The sequence below is a fragment of the Chlorocebus sabaeus genome, chromosome 26 (genome assembly GCF_047675955.1).
Source record: "Chlorocebus sabaeus isolate Y175 chromosome 26, mChlSab1.0.hap1, whole genome shotgun sequence".
NCBI classification, from domain to species: Eukaryota; Metazoa; Chordata; class Mammalia; order Primates; family Cercopithecidae; genus Chlorocebus; species Chlorocebus sabaeus.
Genome location: NC_132929.1, coordinates 53,976,373 through 54,000,525, shown reverse-complemented (window position 1 = coordinate 54,000,525; position 24,153 = coordinate 53,976,373). Strand labels below are relative to the sequence as shown.

The window sequence follows — 24,153 nt, the reverse complement described above, 5'->3', positions numbered from 1 at the left end:
TTTGCACCAGCTCCCTGCACACCCATGCTGGCATGCTCAGAGGACCATCCATGCTGCTCATGGAGACAGTGCTTGCTTGCTAATGTTCAGCTGCCATTTCTCTACCTAAGAGCCTTCCATGGCTCCCTACTGCCTACAGCTTTGAGCCCCAACAAGTCATACTCTTCGGACTTTGAAGTTCTCCACCCTATGCCCCACCCTCCCCACAGAGCTCTTTCTCATTCTGTCTCTGTTCCCTGCTTTGGCCAGCGGCTGTCCTCAGTGAGTCCCACACTAAACCTCTGTCCACACTGCAGCTCTTTACCCAGATACCCTCCAATTCCTCGTCACATAAGCCTATCTCAGTCATACCCTGGACTCCATTGAAGCCAGGCTGCCTTGAAGAAGCTCTCCCAGACTGCCCTTTTCCCCAAGGCAGGGTCATGACTTGCCAAATGTTTTGCTTGCATTAGTAAGACTAGAGTTGGAGCAGGCATCAAACCTTACATCCCATATGTCACACCTCACCACAGACCTGGGTGCCAAATACCCTGAAGAGTCTCAACTCACGTTGGTAGTTAGCAAAGTGCTCCTACAGCCGCATCTGCAGTTAACACAGCATCCCTATGACCACTGTCTCCCTTAATCCCCACAGCCACCCTGGGAGAAAGGCAGAAAGAAATCATTTGATAGAAAGGATGCTGAGGCTCTGGAAGGGAAAGGGACTTGCCTGAAGTCCAAGGGTGAAGCAGCATCTCTGGACTCCCAGTCTTGGCCAATACCACGCTGCTTGCCTCTACCCATCTCTGTTGGTCATTACCACATCCTAGGGCAAGCCCCAATCCCTGCCTCATTTTGGTTTATGGGCGCTGGACCCACAGCCCCACTCTCCAGCCATTTGGAAACAAAAACATATGCTATTGTTTTCCTTAGAGAACGTGGCCAGTGTAAACAGGGCACACTGGGAATCAGAGTGAATGTCCTTGAAAGAGGGCCATGGGTCAACAAGTCCAAGCCAGAGGATGCAGAATGCTTTTCCTTAGAAATCTTTGGGAGTGAAGTAGGCTTCAGACACTCCTATCCCTTCCCCGGCAGCCACCCTTACCACATTGGTTTAGACTGGGTAAGGTGGCGGGGCGGGGGAGGTGGATAAAAAATCAGATTGCTCATGGCCCCCAGGCTCCTTCCCCAGCTGCTTCTGTCCTAGCCCAGGCTTGGTGCCATTCTCACATTCTCACACTCATGTGATGTGTCACACACATCACAAACCTTGATGGTCACACAGTCACAGCCTTGTCTCTGCTCCTGTGGTCCAGTGGCTGGACACCCCCTGGGATGGCTCAAAGGAGTCAGGACTTGGAAGTGGGGACATCAGGGTAGCTGAAGGAAATCCACACACCCAGCGTATCTCAGGGTTCAGACTCTCTGACCTGAGGTAGGCACCCCATGGGCTGGGAGAGGAGTTGGAGGGAATGGAGGATGGAGGACAGCGAGAAGGAGGAGGAATGCAATGTGTGGGGCGGCCGCCAAGAGTGAAAATAGAGGGAAGCACCATGTAAGTGCTGGAAAGAAGGGGGTAGGTGGGACGAGCCCCATAGCCCCCTCCCAAAAAACGACCACCTCCGGGACTCAGTGCTCCCTGAGGGGCAGGCTCCACCACACGCGGCTCCGGCATCCAGGGTCCCAGTGCCTTGGAAGGAGAGGCCCGGTTCTGGCAGCCAGGCCCCGTGCTCTGGAATCCAGTCCCATGTCGGGGGGACACCTGACCCCTTCCCTGCCCAGTTCAGTGTTGTGGGACAGGGCTGCTGTCAAGACAATCCCCAGTCCTGCCCTCCTCCCCGAGCGGGCCAGTTAGCCCATGTAGCCTCTTCCCCACTTGCCTGTGTGGCACTGCCAGCCTGGTACCCTGGTGCCCATTCAGTCTAGTCCTTCATACTGCTGGGGCATGGGGAAGCTCTGAGTAACGTGGGACTATAGAGTGCGAGAGGGTTGCTGATGGCCGGGTCCCGTGCCCTCCCCATTCCTGTGCATTCTTGACAAAGTCTCCCAGCAACCGAGGGTACACAGCAGCTGTAGACACCAGCCTGATGAATATCTCCTCGTGGGGAGGGGGCCATAGCAGGAGTGGGGCTCCAGGGAAATACAGAACCTGGGACTGGGAGGTGTTGATGTGAGAGGCCCAAGAAACCTCAGCTTTGCACTTGCTGAATACCATCTGCGCCTCTCAGGAGGGAGAGTGCCAGGCTCAGGAGGTCCCTGCCCAAGCAAGGGAGCTTGGAAAGGGGGCTGGGGTGTGCTTTGCCATTTTTGAGGGCTGGCAGGGGGACCCCTCTGGAGGTACTTGGGGCAGTACAGCATGCCATGGCTCCTGAGTGACAGAGTCAGCTCTGCACCCCACAAGACCACTCCCTACCCAGAACTCACTGTGATCATATGCTGGGTCCAGATGCCCATGCAGCCTCCTGGCGGGAGCATCAGTTGCACCATCTGCCCAGGACGGCCCACGGAAGAGTCTGCGCCACTCTGCCCTGCTATGGAACAACCCCTGTTCTGCCTTTGGGAAGAGGTGTTCGTTTAAGCGATAACTGGGCTGGCCCCCATGGCACAGTGATCACAGAGTCTGCTGCTACCCATGGCTGAGAGCTCTAGTTCTTCCTAGTGGTCTCTGAAGCCACCAGGACGGATGAACCGTGGCTTCACCCTCTTGGCCGACTCAGCTGCCTTTCATCAGCTCATCTGCCCCTAGGATCCACTCTGCCTCTGGCTGGCACCTGACCCGAGCCCCAGGCTCACGCCTCTGCCCACAGGCCCAGCAGCTACTTCACCTCCAACTCCATCCCTCTTGACCAAGCACTGCCTCTCTGGACCAAGCTACTGGGGTGCCACTAGTGCCCCCACATGGTGCCCCCTCTCGGGATCCTTGGGTCCGGCTGTAGCTTCCTTCTGGAAGACACACTCCAAAACCCCAGCCCTGCTCTAGGGCCCTGTATCCCTGACTTTCTGCATCCTTCTCCCTCCTTCTGGGAACATGAACTTGCCCTGCCAGCCTGGTGGCTCCTAGAGGAGCCTGGGCCTGGACCATGGCAGGACCGGGAGCATCTGCTGCTAGTGATGCTGGAGCCCGCACCCATGTCCACGTGATGTCCATGGCACAGTGGCCATTTGAGGCTGGGGGTGTCTGAGTGGTGGCTGCAGAGTGGGGACCTTACCTCTGCCTGAATGAAGTTCACCAGGGCCTCCCCTGTGCTGTCCTGCTAGGCGTGGAACAGCTGGCCTAGCTGGAGGCCCAGGACCACACCGTAGAGCAGGAGCTGGGGGTCGGTGCCTGCGCTGGAGCTGGCTCTGAGGCTCTGGTTGCTGAGTGGCTGGACGGACCCTTCCAGATGCAAAAGGGGCCATCACCCTCTGAGATCCAGGCCCAGGCCTGTGTCTGCAGAGAGGCAGTGTGACCCTGGCACACCACCCTCAGCTCTGCCCCAGCTCCTGGCACACCCCGGAATGCCCACAATCAGCACACCCATCCGGGCAGACAGTCAGCGTCTGGCTGCCCTCCAGTGAGAGGAGCACTTGCTTCTGGGCCGCCACTCGGAAGAAGTGTCTGGAGGAAGTGTGCTTGTCATCAGAGAAGCTGAAGTGGATGCCTCCGTCCAGGGCTCCTGAGGACAGAGTCATTGGGTCTGGCTGGCCTGAGCTGGCTCCTCATCTCAGGGCACCCCTTCAGGCAGCAGGAACCCAGGGCCCGGCCCTCAGCACCCACCTCTGTGTGAGAACAGCACGAGCCCACCGCCCAGCTGAGCCTGCACGAAGCTGCGCACCTCGGTGCCCGGCGCTGCCCACAGCACTACCCGCCCTTTGCTGGGCTGCTCAATGGCGTAAACCAGATGCTCAGGGGCCCAGAGTAACTGTCCATGCTCCTCAGGGCCTCCGCAGGGATGGGCGCAGTGGCCCCCTCCCACATCTGGGGACACAGGCCTGTGAAGGTTCTGCCTTGCCCTGCTCACCCACCCCTTCCTCCCCAGCCCTGGGCTGCCACCAGGGTTCCAACTCTGCTGGCTCAGGCCCTCAGGTGGCATCGAGGCTGGTACTGCTCTGGCTCCCCTGCACAAAGGGCCCTCCCCACATTCACCTTCCCTGTCACCCCAGGGAAGGCCCCAGGGAAGGTCACCCTCCAGGCCCAGCCTCCTTGCTCTCCATCTGCCCTAGTCCTGCGTGTCCCTCAAGGCCAGCTTGTGTCCCCTACCCAGGAAGGCCCCTGTTCTTACCCTCACCAAGTTCTCAGCCCCAGAAACCCCCAACGCCGACCAACAGTGCTCCTTAATCTGTCTCACTGGTGGGGCAGGGGTCTCCTTTCAGAGCCTCCGTGTGTGCCTGGCCAGGGCCGGGCACAGGTGGGAATGGTGATTTTAGAAACGGGCCCTCCTTCCAGCTGAGGGAGGGGTGGTGGTGCGGAGAGTGGGGGGCTGATGGTTGGCATGTTCTGCAGCACAGAATCAGCGCTGCGATGGGCCCAGGTGCTTCCAGAGCAGTTACGGGCCCTCCTCATGTTGGGCGAAGGGGACCCCTTTTCAGGCCTCCCACTTGCAAGCAGAGCAGGCGCCTGTTCCTGAGGTCCTGGTACCAGTCTTGCTGGGTCAATTACTTGCAGGCAGAGTTGCAGTGGGACTCACATGCCCGGGAAACAGAGCTTTCTGGCATTCCTGGACTCCCTCCCCCGGCCCCAGGGAGCCCTCAGGCTGAGCCTTGGCAGGAGGGGCCATAATGTGGGGAGCAGGGCCCCATCGCAGGGCTCCCGGAGCAAACATGGGTGGATGGCACCACCTGGTGGCCGTGCTGCCACACAGCCGTCCTGGCCTGTGGTTCCAGAGCACTGTGTTAAGCTCTCCTGTGACCTCCGCACCATGAGGCCACCCCCTATGGGCACATCCTAGACCACCAAAGCCCCACTCAGCGCCCCATGTCAGAGACAGCCCAAGTCAGCTCTCCTGTGGAACCTTCAGTGACTCTTGCTGACCCAGGAGGACGCACCCCAGAAGCCGGCATTCAAAGCCCTGCCATGTGGGCTTAGTGAAGCCATGCCCTTTCTGTTCTACCAGAACTACTTTCACAAGCATGGAGAAGTTCCACCCCATGTCTGGGCCCTGGGTTCCTGCCAAACGGGGGCCCTGCTCTGCTGTGGCACAAGGGGCAGGAGTTTGGGGAGCCAAGCCGTGGCCTTCACTTGCTGGGGTGAAGGTGGGAAGCTTATTGGCTCCTGCCCTGACACCTGCCCTTACAGGCTTGTAAGTGATTCTGTCGGGAGTTCTGGTCCTGAGCCACAGGAGAAGGAACAGCAGAGCCACCTGTGGCTGCTCAGAAGTCTGCCTACCTTACTTGCAAGTGTCCATAACAAAACCTCCCACCTGTGTTCCATTTCAGCACAATCTCACAACTCTCCTTCCAACAACCCCATGAGGCATGCGGCAGCGTCCCCATTTTGCATAGGAGGAAACTGAGGCTCAGACAGGGGGAGCTCTGTGCTGGGAAGTAGGGGATGCTGGCCTCTTTCTCGAAGCAGACATGGGGGATGGTGCCAGGAATACTCTCACCTGCAGGCCTGTGTTTGTAGTGAGGACGGGGGGTTGGTCATTGACACGCAGGACGGTGACAGTGAAGGCCACAGTATGGCTCTGGCAGCCCATCTCGGAGGTGTCAGTCATCAGGACAAAACTGTCTGTCAGTGTCTCGCTCCCGTCGTGCACGTAGCGGATCAGCTGCTCTTCCACCTATGGGCAGGCCCAGGGCTAGTCAGGCCCCAGCAGCACCCTTCATGTCCTGCCTTTGGGTGCAGGAGGAGACTGACTCTTTTAGGGCTTCAGCTTCCATTGGTGGAAAATGGGGACCATAAGTTCTGGCTCCCAGAGGAGCTGTGAGGAAGAAAGGAGATACAGTGTTTAAAGCACAGGTGCTTCTGAAATGTGACTCCCCATCTCCTCTCTGTGTATAACCCCCACACTGGGAGTCCCCAGGGCTCCCTCCATTCTGCCCCCAGAGCTGGGCTGCAGCCCCTGGGCCTCTCTCACAGCCATACCTCTCTCCAGGAGAAGGCACTGAGGGTCCTGGCTTGAGGTCCGTCCTCCTTCTGCAGGGCCCCATGCCAGGCCGAGGGTGAGGAGAGTGGGAAAGTAGGGCCCGATGATGCGAAGCAGTGGAGGGGCCAGGGTGAGGCTGCCACCCTCAGGGACGTTGAAGTTTTCCGCATCCAGTGGGATGGCAGCAGGCAGCACCTCTAGCTCCACGCGGACACCCTCGAGGAGAGCACCCAGGCCCGAGGTCACATCCAGTGAGAAGGCATCGCTCCAGGCCTCAGGGCTGGAGTGCAGGTACAGGACTCTGCCCGTGTCCACTGCCTCCTGGGAGAAGCTCTGCACGGGGTCCAGGCTGGGTGGCTCATCTGCCAAGACGCCACGAGACACCATCACCACGCAGCCGGCACTCGGTGGCTTCTTCACTGAGAATACGATGTCTGCCGGCGGCACTGCCTCCTGGGCTGCCTGGTTAACAGAGGTCATGAGGACTCACAGGGGGCCACAGAGGGGGTCTCACAGGGGTCCACTGTGGCCCTAAGCAGCCAGAACAGGCTTGATCTTGCCCCACTTATACCTCCAGACACCACTGCTCATTTACACACACAAACACACATGTGGGTTCACACACACAGCAGCTAGACATGCAGCTGGTCACATTTTTTGTTTTTTGACAGTCTCACTCTGTCACCCAGGCTTCATGGAGTGCGGTGGTGCAATCACGGCTCTCTGCAGCCTCAACCTCCCAGGCTCAAGGGATCCTCCCACCTCAGCCTTCCAAGTAGCTGTGACCACAGGCACATGCTTCCATGCCCAGCTAATTTTAAATTTTTTGTGTAGAGATGGGGTTTCACTGGGTTGCCGCTGGCTGCTGGTCACATGTTAATACCCACCCCATACACGGTTACAGAGGATCAGTCACACAGCTTGAGATGCACTCCCCCGGGGAGGTGGATAATCACATATCCCCAGACTCAGTGACACAGACACGCAAGTTCATCATACGCTGATGCAGTCACACATGTACATATGCGCGCGCGCGCGCGCGCACACACACACACACACACACACACACACACACACAGGCCCCCCTGCTCAGGATCTGTTCAGGTCTGTGGCTGGTTTGCAGGCAGTGCCTCCCCAGCCCCTGTTATTACCACCCAGGACTGTCAGAGGGCGCCCTGCCCCCACCCCTCCTGGAGGCACAGCCACCTTCAGCCCAGGCCCTATGGAGCTCAAGCCCCAAAGGCCACATGGGCTCCCTCACCTGATGGGCCAATCACAAGAGGCTAAACCACCCTCAAACTCACATTCCTGTTCTATGCCTTTCCCTGGAATGTTCCTCCTGCCTGGAATACCACTCCCCATTATCTGCTACCGATGGCCTGTGCTCTTCAGAGCCTGGCCCAAACACTGCCTCCTTCCGCAAGGCCTTCCTGATGCCAGATCTGCTGGCTCACTGTCGGCCCCAAGCTCCAGACATGCAGACCAGAAGGATCTCCGAAATAAGTAGTGTGGGAGAGTAAGGCTGAGCGGGCAAGGACTGGCCTGAGGTCACAGGGCAAGTCCTGCTGGAGTGAGCCTGCTGGAGGGCCCGTGGCTGCTCGGCGGGGTTCCTGGGTGGGTAGAAGCCCTTGACAGACCCTCCTAGTCCTGGTCTGGGCTCTGAGAAAATAGCAGGGAATATGTGGATCTAAAGAGCAGCCACCTGTCTCCATGGCCAGCAATCCCCAAAGTTCAGGACCCATGATGCCCTCCCAGGAAACTGACTGCAACGCAGATTCTTGGGCTCCACTTCAGAGATTCAGTAGGGCTTGGTGGGGCCCAGGAATCTGCATGCTCAGCCACGCCATGGACATGAGTGGACACGACCTCTGGAGGCACACACAACTCCCAGGAGGATGGGTGTACAGCAAGCTCCCCAGAAACTCTTGGGAGCACAACATATACGGGAGCACATCTGAGACCCGTGCACACATGCAACTGGGACCACCACAGCCACAGCCCAAGTCACATGTGTACCTGGCATGGAGGCTGAGGGGGAGGCCCTCTACCTGGCCCACACCCCCGCTCACCACCTCCAGCTGGCCCCTTCTGATCTCAGCTGCCTCTCCCTGGAAGACATAGATCTTCTTGTGCCGGACCAGCTTCAGTGGGGCCAGTGGGCCCTCTAGGGCAACGGTCACTTGTAGCGTGGCATCCGTGTGCACTGGCCCCATTTCCATTGAGAAGATCAGGGTGTCACGGGTTCTGAGGCTGCCATTGAGGCGGTAGAGAATGGCCCCGTCTAGCAGGTCCTCCTGGGAGAAGGCTGTGACTGACTGAGTGGCCCAGAGCAACTGCCCCCAGCGACGGCCGGCTGTGACATGGTAGTGCACCTCATCCCCACTGCGGATGTCAAGGTTGGTGTCCAGGTGGAGCTCAGCTGTGTCAATGGTGCCCTGACCTCCTTGAGGGACCACAAGGCCAGAGCCGTTGGCCACACGGAGGTAGGGCTCCGAGGCCTGCACCTCCAGCAGCACAGTGGCCTGGTGTTGCCCATCGGACACACCTGCAGCTGGATCCAGCCATGATCAGCCCAAGTGCATGAACAGGACTCGCCTCTTTCTGAGGTCCTCCTGGGTGAAGCGGTAGATGGGCCACGTGGGCTCATCCACGGCCACGATACTGCCAAAGAGGAGGTCCTTGCGGGTCAGCACCAGCTGGGCGTCAGCAAAGTCCGAGTCTGAAGGCCACGTCGTCTGTAGTCAGCAGCCGCCACCCACCCCGGGCCACATGGAAGACGCGGCTGATGGTCTGCACAGGGGCGTGGTCATTCACGGGTTGGATGGCCACCCGGAAGACACCCCGTACCTCCTCCCAGGCCATGTCACCACTGCTCTCACCCTGGCGGGTAGCAACAAATGGGATATCATCTTCTGTGGTCTCGGAGTCATCATGCTGGTAGACCAGCCGGCCACGCAACAGGTCTTCATTGGTGAAGGATGTCACCATAGTGGTCTTGTCCCGTGTCCCACGCCAAGCCAACCTCCCATGGCGGGGCCGCTCCATGACCTCATAGAGGTAGCTGGCACTATTGAGACTCTTGACAAAGAGGTGGTCAGCAGAGAGGACACCCTCACCACCCTCAGGCACCACGAGGAGGACATTGGTGAGGACGGGCGCATCTGGGTCACCACCAATGTGGATGGGGAAGGTATAGAGCGGGGAGAAATATGGCGGAGCTGTGACACGGAAATGGAAGGTGTCCTCGACTGCCTCCGAGGCACGTGCTGTGGCCCCATAGGTCACCCGGCCAACCTGTATGTCATCCTGGGTGAAGCCCTGACCGTCTGACAGCCTCGTGCCCTGTAGTTGAAGGTTGCCTTTCCTGGGAGCCTGAACCACCTCATAGTGGAAGGTTGGGGGGCTTGGGCCTGCCTCCTCCAGGGTGGCCTCCAGGTGGGCTGTGGTGAGGGTCTCCTGCTGGGTGTTCTGAGTGTGCAGTGGCTCTAGCCGCAGCATCCACACGGTGGCTCTCTGGATGGTCACTGGGAAGGACAGATTGCTCAGGATCTCCTGGCCCACCTGCACATCCAGGGCCAGGTTCTCCACGGTGTCCTCGGTGCGGTGCTGTGGGTTGGTGCTCAGGTACCTCACGTGGCCCTGCTCCACATCCTGCTGGTGGAACGCCTGTGTGGCCCACCACTCAGCACCCTCCACCCCACCGGCCCCCTGCTTCTGCAGCTCCCCGAACTGCAGGGCTCCGGTGACGCCGAATAGCACGCTCACATCCTGCCCCACGGCATTGGTCTCCACCGACAGGTTGGCGGGCAAGATGGGCATGGCAGAGCCTTGGGCCAGGCACAGCCCTGTGCTGCGGTGGATCTGTATGGCCGGCCGGACGGCCACCACCTTCAGCGTGGCCGGGGGGCTGGCCTGCAGTCCATCGCTGACCCGGAATGTCAAGTCCTGTGCAGGGCCACTGCGGTGGACATAGACTAGGCTGCCGGCCTCCAACTCCCGGCAGGAGAACTCGGTTGCCGGCTCCCCAGGCTGGTCTCGGCGCTGCACGGGGAAGCCAGAGGGGGCGCCAAGGAACTGGAAAGTGAGGCCCTCACAGGCAGAGTCTGGGTCATAGGCCTGGAAAACCTCAGGCCCCAGCGGCTTCTGTGTGTGTTCCAGGATCACCATGAGGCTGCCATGTGGGAAGATGATGCGGGGTGGGTCATTGACAGGGTTGACCTGGATGGGCAGGTGGTAAGTTTGGCCCCTCCGCAGGCATGGGGGCATAGGCACCCGAGCCATCACTGACACCTCCAGCACCAGCTGGTCGGAGGTGTCCTCAGAGCCATCGTGGATGAAGCGGGCCTTGCGGTTCACCACGTCCAGGAGGGTGAATATTTTTTGTGCCTGGGCGCCCGGGCTTGAGCTCACCGTCACGTGCCCCTTGGGTCACGCTGAACAGCACCTGGGATTTGAGCAGCTCTGAGGAGGCTGCAGTCATTGAGGGTGGCTGCATGGAGGCAACCCCTCAGGGGTCGGCTGCTTCCCCTCAGGTAGGGCAGGCCAAGGCTCCCAGTGCCCCCAACAAAGAGCCCATAGGGGACCTCTATGGGGGCTCCTGCGACTGTACAGGAGGCGTTCAGAAACCCATCAACTGACAATGTGGCCCAGCCCTCTACGACAATCAGCACCATAGTATGGGCAAAGGAGTTACTCAGCAGCTTCTCTGCTGGGGTCTGTAGCTTCAGCTCCTCCTGGCTCAGGACAAATCTGACCTTAAGAGAGATGGGGAGTGGGAGATGGGGAACAGAATTTTGAATCCATCATTTCCCTTATAAAAGCATAGTGCATTCCCCACACTTGGGGCCCCAGAGTGGAAAACCTAGGACGAGGGCCTCTGGTGCCACTCCTCTTGCCATCCTGCCATCTCTTTACTCATCCTCCAAACACTCACCAAAGGGACTCTGGGCCAGGCCTGGATGGGCTCTGGGGACCGTGATGTGAATCAGATGTGATCCTCGCCCACAAGGAACTGACATACAGTAAGATGCTCTCCTAGAAATACAAACTGATTTTTAAATTCTCCTCCTCTTTCCTCGAGTGAGAGGTGCCAGAAATATTGTCTTGGAATCTAGATTTCACCCCTAGAAAAATAGGTAACTGGGAATGCAATGACAGCAGCAGACTGGCCAAGCCCTAGTCCTCTCCCCACTGGGGTGTGGAAGGAGATGGCTTACCCAAATTTTTTTTCTCTTAAAAATAGAGATGGGGTCTCATTGTGTGGCTCAGGCCAGCCTTGAACTCTCAGGCTCAAGTGATCTTCCCACCTTGGCCTCCCAAAGTGGTGGGATTATAGGCATGAGCCACTGCACTCAGCCTGGCACAAATTTGGAATAAGACCCTGGGTTCTTAACTCTTCATGGTTTGGGAGAAGACTCAAGAAAGAGCCACAAGACTCCTCACTAACAAAGCTTGTGGTGTCTTGAAGGATGAAATGGAAAAAGGAGGAAGCTGAGGCAGTACTGGTGCTGTTACTGTCGTGGACAGGCAGTGGTGCTGCAGAGAAATTGGTGTAGTGCCACAGGGATGCACAGGGGTCCTGGGGACCCAGGAGGGGGCCTCACCCAGGAGGAGGGGATGTCCACACTGAGACTTCAAGGAGAGGCTGGAGTTAGGCATGTGCAGGGAATGGGTGAGGCACGCACCTGGCAGAAGGAGTGTAGTGACCAAAGGCCTGGCATCAAGCGACTGTAAGATGGCCGGGAACTGAAAGCAGTTCAGTGCGGTCAGAGCACAAAGGGCCAGCAAGGGCTTGTGGTGGGAAACGTGGTTGGAGGGAGCCAGTGGGCAGAGCCAGTTCATGAAGGATTTACCATTTCTAGGCTGCTGCTGCCCATCCCACAGTGGAGAACTTGAGACCCTAAGATAAAACACAAGGTCCCACAGCCAGCTGGGGTTCACTCAAAGCTAGAGAAGGAATCCCACCCTGAATCCCACCCAGATCCCAGGGGGACGTCACTGACCTGCAGGCGTCCAGAGTAGAGCTGCAGCAAAAGGTGGTCAGCTGGGCCTGCTGCCAGGAGAAGGAGGGCTTCGGGCTGGGACGTGGAGAACTGCAGCTGTAGGTCTATGTCGGTCAGAGCTGTGGCCACAGGCACCTCCAGGTGGTTCTCACCGAAGAAGGAAGCTGTATGAGAGAGGGAGCTGTGGTCCAGGCTCAGATGCTTGCCTGGAGGAGGTGAGGTGCCACAAAGAGGTACTGGTGGGTTGAAGAAAGGGGTCCATGCTGGCGCACCCTCATGGTTCTGCTATATGGTGCTGTCTGTGAGTACTGTCTGGATCCCAGCATCTTCTTCGTCCTGGCACCAGAAGGCACAGCCTCACCTTGTGTCCAGCCAGACCTTGACTTTGCAGGAGGTCAGACCCAGAAATTCCCAGCAACTCAGGTCTCCTCCTTGGAGGTTCCTGGAGCCGGAGGCCATTGCCAGCTCTGACTCACCTCCCCTGGGCCCCAGAGGAGTCTTCCTCCCGGGTCTGGGTCCCCTACCCCCTCAAAGGGAAACATCACTGGCCTGATCACCTGGCTTGGTGGTCACAGCCCCGAGGAATGGAGTTTCTGGAGAATCATCCCCAGTCCAGACTGATCCCTGCTCAGATTCCTTCTCCTAAGTGCCCTTGTGCTTGGGCTTCTGTGCAGTGCCCGCCGTGCCATGCCCCGCCTCCATGGGTTGGCTGGGGCCACGGCTGGGATCTGGTGGAGGTGTCAGCATGGCCCACCTATCCCCAGTTCTCTCTCAGGCCATTCTTCCACCTGCCACTGAGGGTGGGGGCGGGAGCTTATTAGCCTGAGTCTGCCAAGGAGCAAAGGCTCTGAGGCCAGATGGAGACCATGTGTAGGGTCAAACCAAAGTGGGCCCACACTTCCTCCATTACCCTGCTATTGCTTCCTGCTGGAGAGCTATTCACAGTCCCCGATGAGCAGTCAGATCCAGCCCCATTGTTTCCACCATGGCCAAGGAACCAGGGATGAGAACAGCTGAGCTCCCAACTTCCCCAGGCCACTACGCAGGCGGAGGCTGAAGACAGGGCCTGGGAACGGCTGAGGGTCTGCTGGGCAGGCCAAAGAGGGCCTCACCAGGCAGAAGGCCATGCCTGGGCTTGCCTGGGGTTAGTGGTTCTTATACAGGGCCCATTCTGTCCCACACCGGGACTCCTCCTCTTTTGAATTGCTGCTTCCTCCAGGCAGTTTCCCCAGATTAGCCTCCCTGACTTCCAACCCGCTGCCACAATTTCTGGTCTATGCCTTTTGTGGTGATAAGAGCCAAATATAACTTTGACTTTGCCTGCAGATGTCCAGGGCTCGGGGACAGACAAACACGGGTTAAAAACGGTGATTCATCCCTGTTGGGTTTCCCTCAAACCCCGAGAGCAAGCACAGGCTGACGGCCTTGATGGGGTGGTCCAGCACCAGCCCCACATGCGCTGGTCCCTGGCCAGCCTGAGCCAGCTGCCATCCGCCTGAGACAGCAGCTTCAGCCATTGGAGGAGTCGGAGATTTGTACACCCTAAGGGCAGCCAGCCCCACCAGGAAGGATGTCCAAGAAAGATCCGTAAAAACCCCTTGGGCTGAGTTAAATCCCCTCTAGTTATCTCCTCCTGCCAGCACTGCTGGCAACACCAGCACCTTGTCTGGGAAGCTAAGGGAATCAAGAGAGCCCTGCAGACCATCTGCATGGAGGTGGCCCAGCAGGCTCAGCAGGCCCAGCACAGCTCGGTACCAGCAAGGGACAGACCACGGAACTGCAGGTGGCGGCCACCTACCGGGGTGCCTTATCTGCAAAGACATTGATTCCTTAGAGCAAAACACAGCACACTAAAGTGAGGGAGGCCATAGCACAAGGGGTGGGGGCACACGGCCCTGCAGGATGGAGCTACCACTGCCACCGGCTGGAGCGGCTCACAGCAGCTGCCAGGAGCCAACTGTTGAATGTTCAGGAATTTTGAGAGCCGGGTGATACTGCCCATAGTGAGAATATTTATACCAGGAAAAGAGGCAAACACTGTAAATAAGGGTTCCCCCTCCCCAAGAAAGCCCATTGCTAAACATTTACCTACCCAGCACCCACGGGGAAGAGGGCACATCTCCCTGCGCCTACCCACCTGTGTTAGTCAGGGTTCCCTAGAGGGACAGAAGTTATAGGAGATAGATATAGATATAGATATAGATGTAGATATAGATATAGATACAGATACAGATACAGATACAGATATAGATATAGATATAGATATATAAAGGGGAATTTATTAAGTACTAACTTGAACAATCACAAGGTCCCTCAATAGGCTGTCTGCAAGCTTGAGGAGCAAGGAGACCCAGTCTGAGTCCCAAAACTGAAGAACTTCGAGTCCAATGTTAGAGGGGAGGACATGTCCAGCATGGGAGAAAGATGTAGGCTGGGAGGCTGGGCCAGTCTCGCATTTTCACATTTTTCTGCCTGCTTTATATTTGCTGACAGATGATCAGATGGTGCCCACCAGTATGAAGGGTGGGTCTGCCTTCCCCAGCCCACTGACTCAAATGTTAATCTCCTTTGGCAACACCCTCGCAGACACACCCAGGATCAATACTTTGCACCCTTCAACCCAATCAAGTTGACAGTCAGTATTAACTATCACACCACCCTTGTGCTAAAGGCATATGTAGACCAGCCAAGGCTTGGTCAATGTCAGGGCTCTGGGCCAGGCCAGGAAGGAACTAGATGGTTGGCCCTAACCACTGAACCACCTGCCTGCAGCCCCCTTCCAGCAGAAGACAGTAGAGCCTGTTTGGCTAGAGTGGGAGGGTGGCAGGAAGCAGAGGTACTTTCCAGAGTGCTGGGGTCTGAATGGGTCCATTGAGGGGCTGGACCCTGCTACTTCCTGTGGGGCTGAGTGGAAGGGGCTCACACAGGCTGTCTTGTGCTGCTGGAGCGCATAGCCAGGCAGCCCCCCATCCCAACAGAGGCCTCTGAGGCCTTGCTGGCCAGGGCTTTGGAAACTCCGACAGCACCACTTCACCCACCTCCCAGTCTCCATTTTTCTGCCCCTTTTACACTCTCTGAGGGGCTGCAGTTGCAAAAACCCAGAATCCCTGTCTTGGAGGTGGTGGGGGATGGGGGGCATTTGAAGAGGGGCTTTGAATGGAGATGATGTGCAGGATAAAGACGTAATAAGCTAGAAGTCAATCCAGAAGACTTCCTGGAGGAGGTGACGGTGGTGTACAGTCACAGAGAGGGAGGAAGCAGCAGTCTCTGAGGACAGCAGCAAGGCCAAGTGAGAGACTGGCAGGGGTACACAGGTCCCCCTTGTGGGGGCAAGGAGGGTTTCTCCTCCCTCACTCCGTAGAGCCTCTGACTAACTTGAAGGAAGAGAAGTAGAGGGGAAAGTAGAATGGGTCAAGCCAGGCTCAGCTGCCTGCCTGAGGCGGGGGGATGGAGGAGGTTGTGGGGAGACATCGGCACAGGCTGGATGGGACCTGCCCTTGACTCTCCTGGGTCAAGAGGACGCATGATTCATCAAAACACCAGTCCAGACCTACAGCAGCTCCGTGGGCTGCCCTCTGAGCCAGGAGAAGGGGCCCACTTCAGGCCTCAGTGTCACCATTCTGTAAAATGGGCACATCCCTCCCACCTCTTCCCCCTCCTGACTGTGGGGATTAGTCCTGGGGGTCCCTCCCTGGTCTAGGAGTTTGCTGTCCATATGGATGTGGAGAAGGTTAATGGCGTGGGGTGTCTGGAGGTGCCAAGCCTTGGGCATGAGAGGAGCAGGATGCCCCACAGGTCTGCGGGCCCGTGGGAGGGGCAGGAAGAGTGCTGCGTGTATGGGCTTCTCTCTGGAAGGTGCGTCGGTGAGCGTCCAGGGCTGTATATTAATAGATGTGTATTTGTGTGTGCCTGCAAGCATGTGGGTGGCTGCTGGGGGTGTGCTTTGGGTTTGAGTAAGGCTGTGTGTTTGTGTGTGTGTGCGAGCGTGTGTGGGCCAGGAGCTGCCAGGACAGAGCAATGATTGTGCCTGGGCCTGTCCTGCCCTTCGGTGCCCGCCTGCCATTACTTGGCTGGGCCTGGCTCCATGAAAGGGGCTGTGTGTTCTTGGAGGGTTCCTGCCCCTCCTGCTCAGCACCCATAGAGAGGTATGCTAAAGGTGGGTATGTCCTCAGGCTTCCCACCTTTCCTCCCCATGAACAGGGCACTGCTGTCTGGGCCTGAGGGTGGGGTGGCTCCATCCTTCCTGAGACCTAGGCCTGGGGGCACAGAAAAAGCCTGTGTCCTTCCCTCCCAAGTCCCTTCTCAGGGGCTAGGGGAAACCTCGGGCAAGGTCCCCAGCAAGCCTCCTCTGGCAGGGCAAGGGCTGCGCTGGCATCTCCGGGCTCCCTGGAGGCACTGCTAGGAGGAGTGTGGATGGGCCCCTGAGGCTTCCATCCTGACGCCCAGCCCTCTGTCTGACACCAGGCTCTGGGGAGAAGGGGCCATTGTGAGGGAAGCATCTCTGCCCATCAGGCCCGCCTCCCCCTGCCAGGGCCTCACCTTCCCCAGCCAGCCCAGGGCCAGGTCTCAGGCACAGATGCCTCTTCCAGGCTGAGGGCTGCTGCGGGCCCCGTCCTAAGTCCTCAGAAGCCCCACGGGTGAGCGAGGCCACCTCCATCCCCATCTCTGCCCCATCTTCCCATCTCTCCTTCACCTCTGGCCTTTGCTGCTGCTGTGCTCTGCCTCTGCTCCCCCTAGTCTCTCCTTAGCTCTGTCTTTGGCTCCCACTTCCCTCTGCCCCATCCTGGCTGTCCCTGGGCACATCACCCTTTGCCGAACTTCTCCACCATAGCCCCTCGGAGTTTTACACCAAGGGTAGAGATCCTGGCTCCAGGTCTAGGCAGGCAGGGGTGAGGGAGTCTGAGGGGGCTGTGGGCTGGGGTGCTCTGGGAGGGCCAAGGCCAGGATGAAGGGCTCTCTGTCTCCCCTCATGGGTGTGTGTGCGGTGGGGCGGGGGTGGGGTCGTGGCTCACCTGGGGGCTGAATGCCAGCTGTGTGAGAGCATGGACAGGCCAGGTGCGCTTCCCCAGCAGCAGACCCTCCCTGAGGTCACCTGGCCCTCTAGACCGGGTCAGTTCCCCTCCCCTTGCACCTCCAGGGGACTCCCCGATTTTTCTTCTGCCAGCAATCTACTTTCAAGCCAGCAGGCGGGGCGTGGGCGAGTGTGCGTGCGGGAGTGTGGGTCAGTGTCACGTGTACACACGTGTGTGGCGGCAAGGCAGGCGAGGAGGGGGGGTGCTGAGTCCACGGTGTGGTCCCACTGTGGGCCCTGGATACTGAGCCATAACTGGAGGCTCCCTCCCCAGCACATTGGTCTCCCTGGGCTCCTCAGGCAAGGGAGAAGCTGTCTGATGTGCTTACTCAGGTGCCAGCCCCTCTCAAACCTCCTCTCGGCAGATCCCCAGGCTCAGCCACCCACACTGAACTGTCGCCTTCCCCCAACCTGTTACTCTGAGGGTAACAAGGGGGTAGGTTACAGGGGAGACTTAAGGTCAGTCTAAGGGGACCACATAACCTCCCCAGTGATGACATTGGGGTCACCAGGGCTCAGGCTAGATGGCTCGTCGCTGGCCGGGTTGGGCTGCCTGGGAGACACTCACACACCTGCAGACCCCACAGGGCTCACTGCCCATTAGCCACTCTTCCTGGCTGCTTCCAGACTGGGATTCTACCACCCAGGGCCATCCCCACAGCCCACGGACTGCCTGCTCCTCTCCTGTCCCATGAGCTACCGAAACGTGGACAACAGTAGGTTAGTTCTGGGCCAGGCGTGGTGGCTCATGCCTGTAATCCCAGCACTTTGGGAGGCTGAGGCAGGTAGATCACCTGAGGTCTGGAGTTTGAGACCAGCCTGGCCAACATGGCAAAACCCTGTCTCTACTAAAAATACAAAAATTAGCTGGGCATGGTGGGGCACGCAGGTAATCCAAGCTACTTGGGAGGCTGAGACAGGAGAATCGCTTGAACCCAGAAGACGGAGGTTGCAGTGACTCGAGATTGTGACACTGCACTCTAGCCTAGGAGACAAAGAGAGACTCTGTTGCAAAAAAACCATAACAAATCAAAACAGTACGTTAGTTCCAAATCCCATGGAGCTAACAACAGCAGCCATCCTCTCAGGAGACACTGCTTTATCCCAGTGGGGCGCTGGGGTGCCAGGCACATGCTCAGGTGACTGCCTCCATGTCTAAATGCTGCAGAGACCTCTGTTGGGGTCAGGGCAGCACCAAGAACTCTTGAGCTGAGAGACACACACTCAGGTCAGCTGACCTTCTGTTTAGTGGCCTTTCCGGTCCCCTGCAAGGCCAAGGAAGCCAGGGAGGAAAACAGTTTCCTCAGCTATCGGCTGGGCCCTGACCCTGGTCACTGGCCTCAGCTGCAGTCCTCTAACCAAGCGCTTTGAGTCACCCACCTGGAGGGGCATGTACTGGGGAACATTTCCAGTTAAGGGAACCCGTCTGGAAGAAGAGTGGAAGCAGGGGCAGGTGGGGTGGGAGAAGCAGAGCTTGGTCCACAGAGGCTGATAGGGGCCACACGCTGGGCTCCCAGCCACATGTCCCAACCCTGGGGCCTAGTGGAGCACAGAGGAAGCAGGAGGGAAATGAGAGGTTTTGAGGGAAGAAGCAGCCCAGAGTCCACCCAGGCTGGAGGGTTGGGCCGGGGGAGGAGGAAGCGGGGCCTCAGTGGTGTCTTTGTGGAAGCCCTGCTGCTCCCCAGGCCTCAGGCGAGGAGGGTGGGGTGGCTGCGGTGGGGAGTGGTTCCAAGAGGCTTTTCCCTGCCTTATAATTTTCCCCCTTGTACAGGGAGATGGGTGGGTTTCCAGGCCCCTTCCGTAACCTCCTTTCTCCCCACTTTCCCGGCCCTAGCGGATCTGGGACCCTCACCTCAGTGGGCCCAGGCTGGGGTAAGCTTTCTGGCAGGGAAGAGAAGAGTGAAGGACCCTCACTTGGCACTGGGACTGCCCAGCACCCCCCTCCAAGGCCATCTCCCATTTTACAGGTGAGGAAACTGAGGCTCAGAGAGCGCAGTCCTCTGTGCTAGCCTGTGGAGCAGCGGCAGGGCTGGGACTTCAGCTCCTGCGGGTGTGGCTCCAGAGCTGGGGGCTGGGGGCAGGGCACATGCACCGTGCGTGCACCCAGAGAGGTGTGGTGGGTTTACTTGCTGCCTGTGAATCGGAAGTGGAGCATCTGCCAAGGGCCTCAGTGGGAGGAGGGTGTGAGAGCTGGACCCCAGCCTGGGGAAGACACACTCTTTCCCTTCTTGTCCCCTGGGGCTCTTCTGTCAGGGCGGGGAGGGGGGAGGGGGCAGCGAGGAGGGGAGGGAAGCATCTGCTCTCCTTGGAAGGTTTGGCAGCCCCACCTTTCTGGCTCTGGGGCTGGCTGCATGGGGAGGGCCCTTCTGCAAGGGCTGGCGGGGGATGACTCAGTCTAGAAGTCAGTGATAAGTGCCAGCCCTGCCCACTGGGGACTTGGAGGTCTGGGAGGAGGGTGGAGAGACGGGGGTCTGGGTGGGAGCTGCCCCCAGGAGGCTGAGGGCCAGGCTCTCTCCTGGGCCGCATCCAGGACCAGGCAGCCCATGGCTCATCTGAGTCTCCCCTCGGCTCTGGCAGCAGAAACCGCCAAAGACAGGGCGGTTGGGGCGGCGTCTTGGGGCTTCCCCAGCCTGGCGGGCTGGGTCTGGAGATAGTGAGTGTGAGTTGGGGTGGGGGAAGAACAGAGGAAATGGTGACTGTGGGTCTGGATGGCTGCTTGGACCTGAAATCTGGTGGCACAACAGCTTGTGTGCCTCCTCCTCAGTTCCCCCATCTGAATACAGGGCAGAGGGTGGGCTGACCCCACAGACAGAAGTCCATGTCCAGGGCAGATGTCTGGGTCAGGACTCACACCCCCAGCCCACACACAGGGCTCAGAGCCATGTGCTTCCATGCTTTCCCTGGCCTCAGTGTCCCTATGTGTAAAAGGGGACCTGGATAGAGGGACCAACACACATCTGGCCTCTGACCAGCCCAGCAGACTGGCAAGAGGTGTAGCCACTACTGTGGGTACAGTAAAGCCACCTCTGGCCTAAATGGCCACAGGTCTGGCCAGACTGGAAGCTCTTGAGGACAGGACCAGGGCCCACATCCCCTGCCCAGGGCGTGTGTGCAGCCAGGAGACCCACGGACCGGTGGTGAGGGAGGTGACATCAGTATCTAAGGGAACGAAAGGATTAAATGAGGTGGCATTTGGCCTGCGTGAGGGGTTTTCTATCAGGCAGAGCTGTCCCACCACAGCAGGCCCGGGCACTGGTCATGCTCCATCGGGAGGGCATTGCCGGGAGGGTGCACGAGGAAACCTCAGTGTCCGTGCTACTGGACCTCTGGGCTAACCAGGCCCATCAGAGATTCCGAAACTGAGACCTCTCTTCCTGGGCAGGCCTGGCTCCTCCAGGAATAGGTTCCCGCCTAGCACCACCACCTGTCAACGCCTGGAAGCCTGCAGCCTGTGGGCCCCCCTGGAGCTGTGCCCACCACGGCCACACTCCCCCTGGCCCTCCTTTTCCCTCCCGGCCTCAGGCCCAGCCTCTTTGCTGATGCACCATGTCTCTCTCACTGGCACCAACTCTCCCGGACTCCCAGCCCACTGCCAGTGTCCCTCAGATGTCCACGCCACGAACACCCATAGGAACCCCCGAGCCCAACCCCACCCAAAGCAAGGAGGACTCAGTGTCCTCTCCCCTACAGCCTGCTCCCCAGCCCCGTGAAGGCCCAACTGTCCACCCGTTGCTGAGTAGACATCTGAGGGTCGCGCTGGACTCTCCTCTTCCTCCCTCCCCATGGCCACTGCTGACTAATACTCAGGTTCCATCCTTCCTGCTCCCAAATTCTCCTTCAAATTCATCTCCCTCTCTTGCTCCCTGGTCCATCCATAAGGCAACTGGCCACGGTCCTTAGTCCGATTTAATGAATCTCCTGCCTCCCTTTGCTAATAGCAGCCCCAGTTAACCCAAACTGAAAGCCGCTCCCTCAGCCTCTCTTGCCTGGAAGCCTTTGGTGGCTCCCACTGCTCCAGGGTCAGGCCCCCACCCCCGAGTGGCACTGAAGGCCAGGGTGCCCTCGACTCTGCCTTCCAGAGTCTCCTGCTGTCTTCCATGGACACGCCACGCCTCTGCCTCACTAGATCCTACACTGCTTTTGCACACGCCTAGCAGGGCCCACCTGCTGCCTTCACTCAGGATGGGCCTAGCTGCCCGGCCAGCTCTTCTCTCCTGTCCGCCTGTGAACTGTCCTCAAGCTCTTTCAGGAAAAAAGCCCAAAGCACCTTCTTTGTCCTTGGGGTGCAAAGACACTTGCTGTGGCCCAGGGGGCTGTGCTGTTGTCACCTCTCTCCATTTATAGTGTGAGCCTTGGGGACAAGACTGACCTTGCTTGGGAACAGGAGGTGGGAGGAAAGGAGGGAGGGGCTGCCTCTGGGAACTCGCTCCAGCCCTCCCCACCTTGTCTTACTTCCAGGCTCCTTTCCAGGCCTCCTCTGATCTCCAGAGCCCCAGGGCTCAGAGGCAGGGGGCTGGACATAATGGCCAGGGAGGGTTGGAGGGACTGCCCCAGCCAGAGACTGCTTTTCTGGGCCTCTGATGACAGAGTCTGGTGCTTGTTTTTAAAGAAAACAGAATCAGAGCTCCTGTTTATAGCCAGAGGCCACAGCCGCAGACAGAAGATGAATGGGGTTGGAGGCTTCCAGGCCCCTGCTCTGGCTTGGCTGGGAGGTGGGGCCATTCCCAGGCCCCCCTGCCCACCTTTCTCAACTCCCAAGGAAGTGCCTGTGGGATCCTGACACTCCCTGGGACAGGATGTAGCCTGCACTTTCGGGCCGGGGAGGACCTGGTGAGGGGCGGAACATTTCTCAGGGTTGGTCCCTGGGGCCCGGAGTCCCTTGTGGGAATGGGAGGAGGTGAGGGTCTGTTATGTCTACTGAGAAGGCAGAGAGGGCCCTGGGGAGGGGTGGGGTGCTGGCAGCAGGGAGCACTCTGACTGCCACGAACCGGAACCGGGTAAAGGAGAAGGGAAGGAGAACAGAGCAGGACTGGAGAGATGGGCAGACAGAGAGACAGGGTGGGAAAGACAGACGGAAAGAGATGAAGGAACCAGACCCAGGGGTGGGAAGGGACAGAGAGATGGAGAGAGCAGGATGGGGGCGCGGACAGAGAGACAGGGGAAAGCTCTGCAGCCCGGTTGACCCTTAGCAGGGGCAGACAGAAGCCGTGAGGGGAGACTGAAGTGTGGCTTCCGTCCCATAGAAAGTCTTCATGGTGCTCCATGCAGCGCGGTCAGAGTCGGTAGAGCCGGTGAGGAGGGAGGGAGCAGGCGTCTCCGTGGCCTTCACCCCAGAAGGCCAGGCCTCGCGCACCCCCAGCCCCCAGGGCCCAGGGCCTGGAGACCCTCTATTCCTGGCAGTCCTGCAGGGGAGGCCCAGGCCTGTTGGAGGCAACACAATGCGGTGGGGCAGAGCCCAGATTGACCTTGTCACCAAGATCCCCAAGGGCTGTTTTGGGCACGGCCAGGACCTCAGGCCAGGATCTCGAGGGACAGGTCTGGTCTCTGGCTTGTTATGGGATGAGTTCCCTAGGCCTGGAGGGCTCACAAGCTAAGGCTATGGCCTGGACTCACTCCTGCTGCCAGCCTCTACTCAGACCCTCCCTTGGCTGCGCTTGTAGGGGGCTTCGGGGTAACTGTAGCCTGGGGCATGTGTCATGGAGCCACAAGCAGTGACTCAGACAGTTAAAAAAGGAGCAGCTCTGAGTGGTGACTCAAGTGGCTCTGGAGGGGCTGGGTGGGTCTGGCTGGTACAAGATGGGGTGGTCTGGGTTTATTTTTGGCAGGGCGGGGCTGGGGCCAGGGGTGGAAGATGGGAACCGGGGGTGGAGAGGAGCCGCTGCTCTCATCCCGGGGAGAGCCCCGGGGCTCCATGCCAACTTAGGAAAGCGGCTTTCCAGTGCTAGGGAGCCCTGGCAGGCTGGCTGCTTCTCAGCCCCACTCCAGGCCTAGCCTGCCTTGCTGCTTAGCCCAGGACAAGCAGCCGGCTCTCTCTAGATAGAGGCAGAGCCCCCTGTCCTGTTCCCAAGAGGCTTAAGCACAGAATTTAGAGCTGACCCAGGAGACTGAAGATTCCACCCAGAGGCCCAGATAGGGCCAGGGGTCTCCCCAAGGCCACACAGCAGGGCCAGGAAGCCCAAGGGCTGTGGCACCATCACCCAGCTGGCTGAGGTCTCTACAATATCTCCCCAACTCCAGGGCTGTCCACGGTTGGAGGGGCAGCCCCTGTCTGAGTACCCACCCCTGGAGGGGCTCAGCCAGGCTCCAGATGGGTGGCCAGAAGCACATGGGCCCCAGATGCCCAGAGATGGAACCTCGGCCAGGAGCAGCCACCTGGATTCCGTTAGCACATGTGGGTGGGGGGCCTGGCCAGGCCCTGCCCAGGGGTCTGTGGAGAAGAGTCACCACTATGGGGGTGAAGGCAGTGGGAGCCTGCACAATGGGATCTCGGCCTGGGGGCTCAGGCATGGGCCACCCCTTGTCCCAGGTCCCTCCAGTGTCCCTGCCTCGAGCTGTGCACCCCACTCTGCAGTCACCTCAGTCACCTCCCCACACCTTCCCCTACACTGAGCTCACACATACACCCATACCCCTGAGGGGTCCTAGCAGCCCAGAGCGGAGAGGGCTGTCCCCTCCCTTCAGTCTGGATTTCTGCTCCTCGTGATGCAGCCACCACTGCTTATATCATGAGTGCTGGTAAGAGCACCATGGTGACACTGGCAGGTGAGCTGTCTCGCGTCCCTGGGCCCTGGCCTCCAGCCCCCACCTCCAGAGAGGGACTCGCGAGGGGCTGGCAGAGAACAGAGAAAAGACAGGCTTCTAGAGTCCCCCATCCCATAAAAGGTCCTGACGCCTGCTCATTCTCTTCTCCCCACCCACCTGCTCTGGGGACCGGGGGTTCCTGCTGTGCCCCAGCCCAGTGAGCTCCATCCTAGGGGCTGCTAGGCTTGGGAGAAACAGGCCCTGGGGAGGGGCTGTCCCCAGTTCTTCTAGC

The 24,153-nt window shown here is 59.0% G+C and overlaps 1 protein-coding gene across 1 annotated transcript; it reads right to left on the bottom strand.

Moving 5' to 3' along the window:
- Window positions 1-1,896: 1,896 nt before the first annotated feature.
- Window positions 1,897-12,508, bottom strand: LOC140710405 (chondroitin sulfate proteoglycan 4-like). Its single transcript, XM_073011965.1, is given in 14 exon segments — window positions 1,897-1,950; window positions 3,189-3,355; window positions 3,495-3,635; window positions 3,737-3,869; window positions 3,872-3,937; window positions 5,565-5,741; window positions 6,047-6,113; window positions 6,115-6,509; window positions 8,120-8,768; window positions 8,770-10,446; window positions 10,448-10,509; window positions 10,511-10,801; window positions 12,050-12,331; window positions 12,428-12,508. Coding segments are annotated over 14 exon segments (4,242 nt in total).
- Window positions 12,509-24,153: the final 11,645 nt, after the last annotated feature.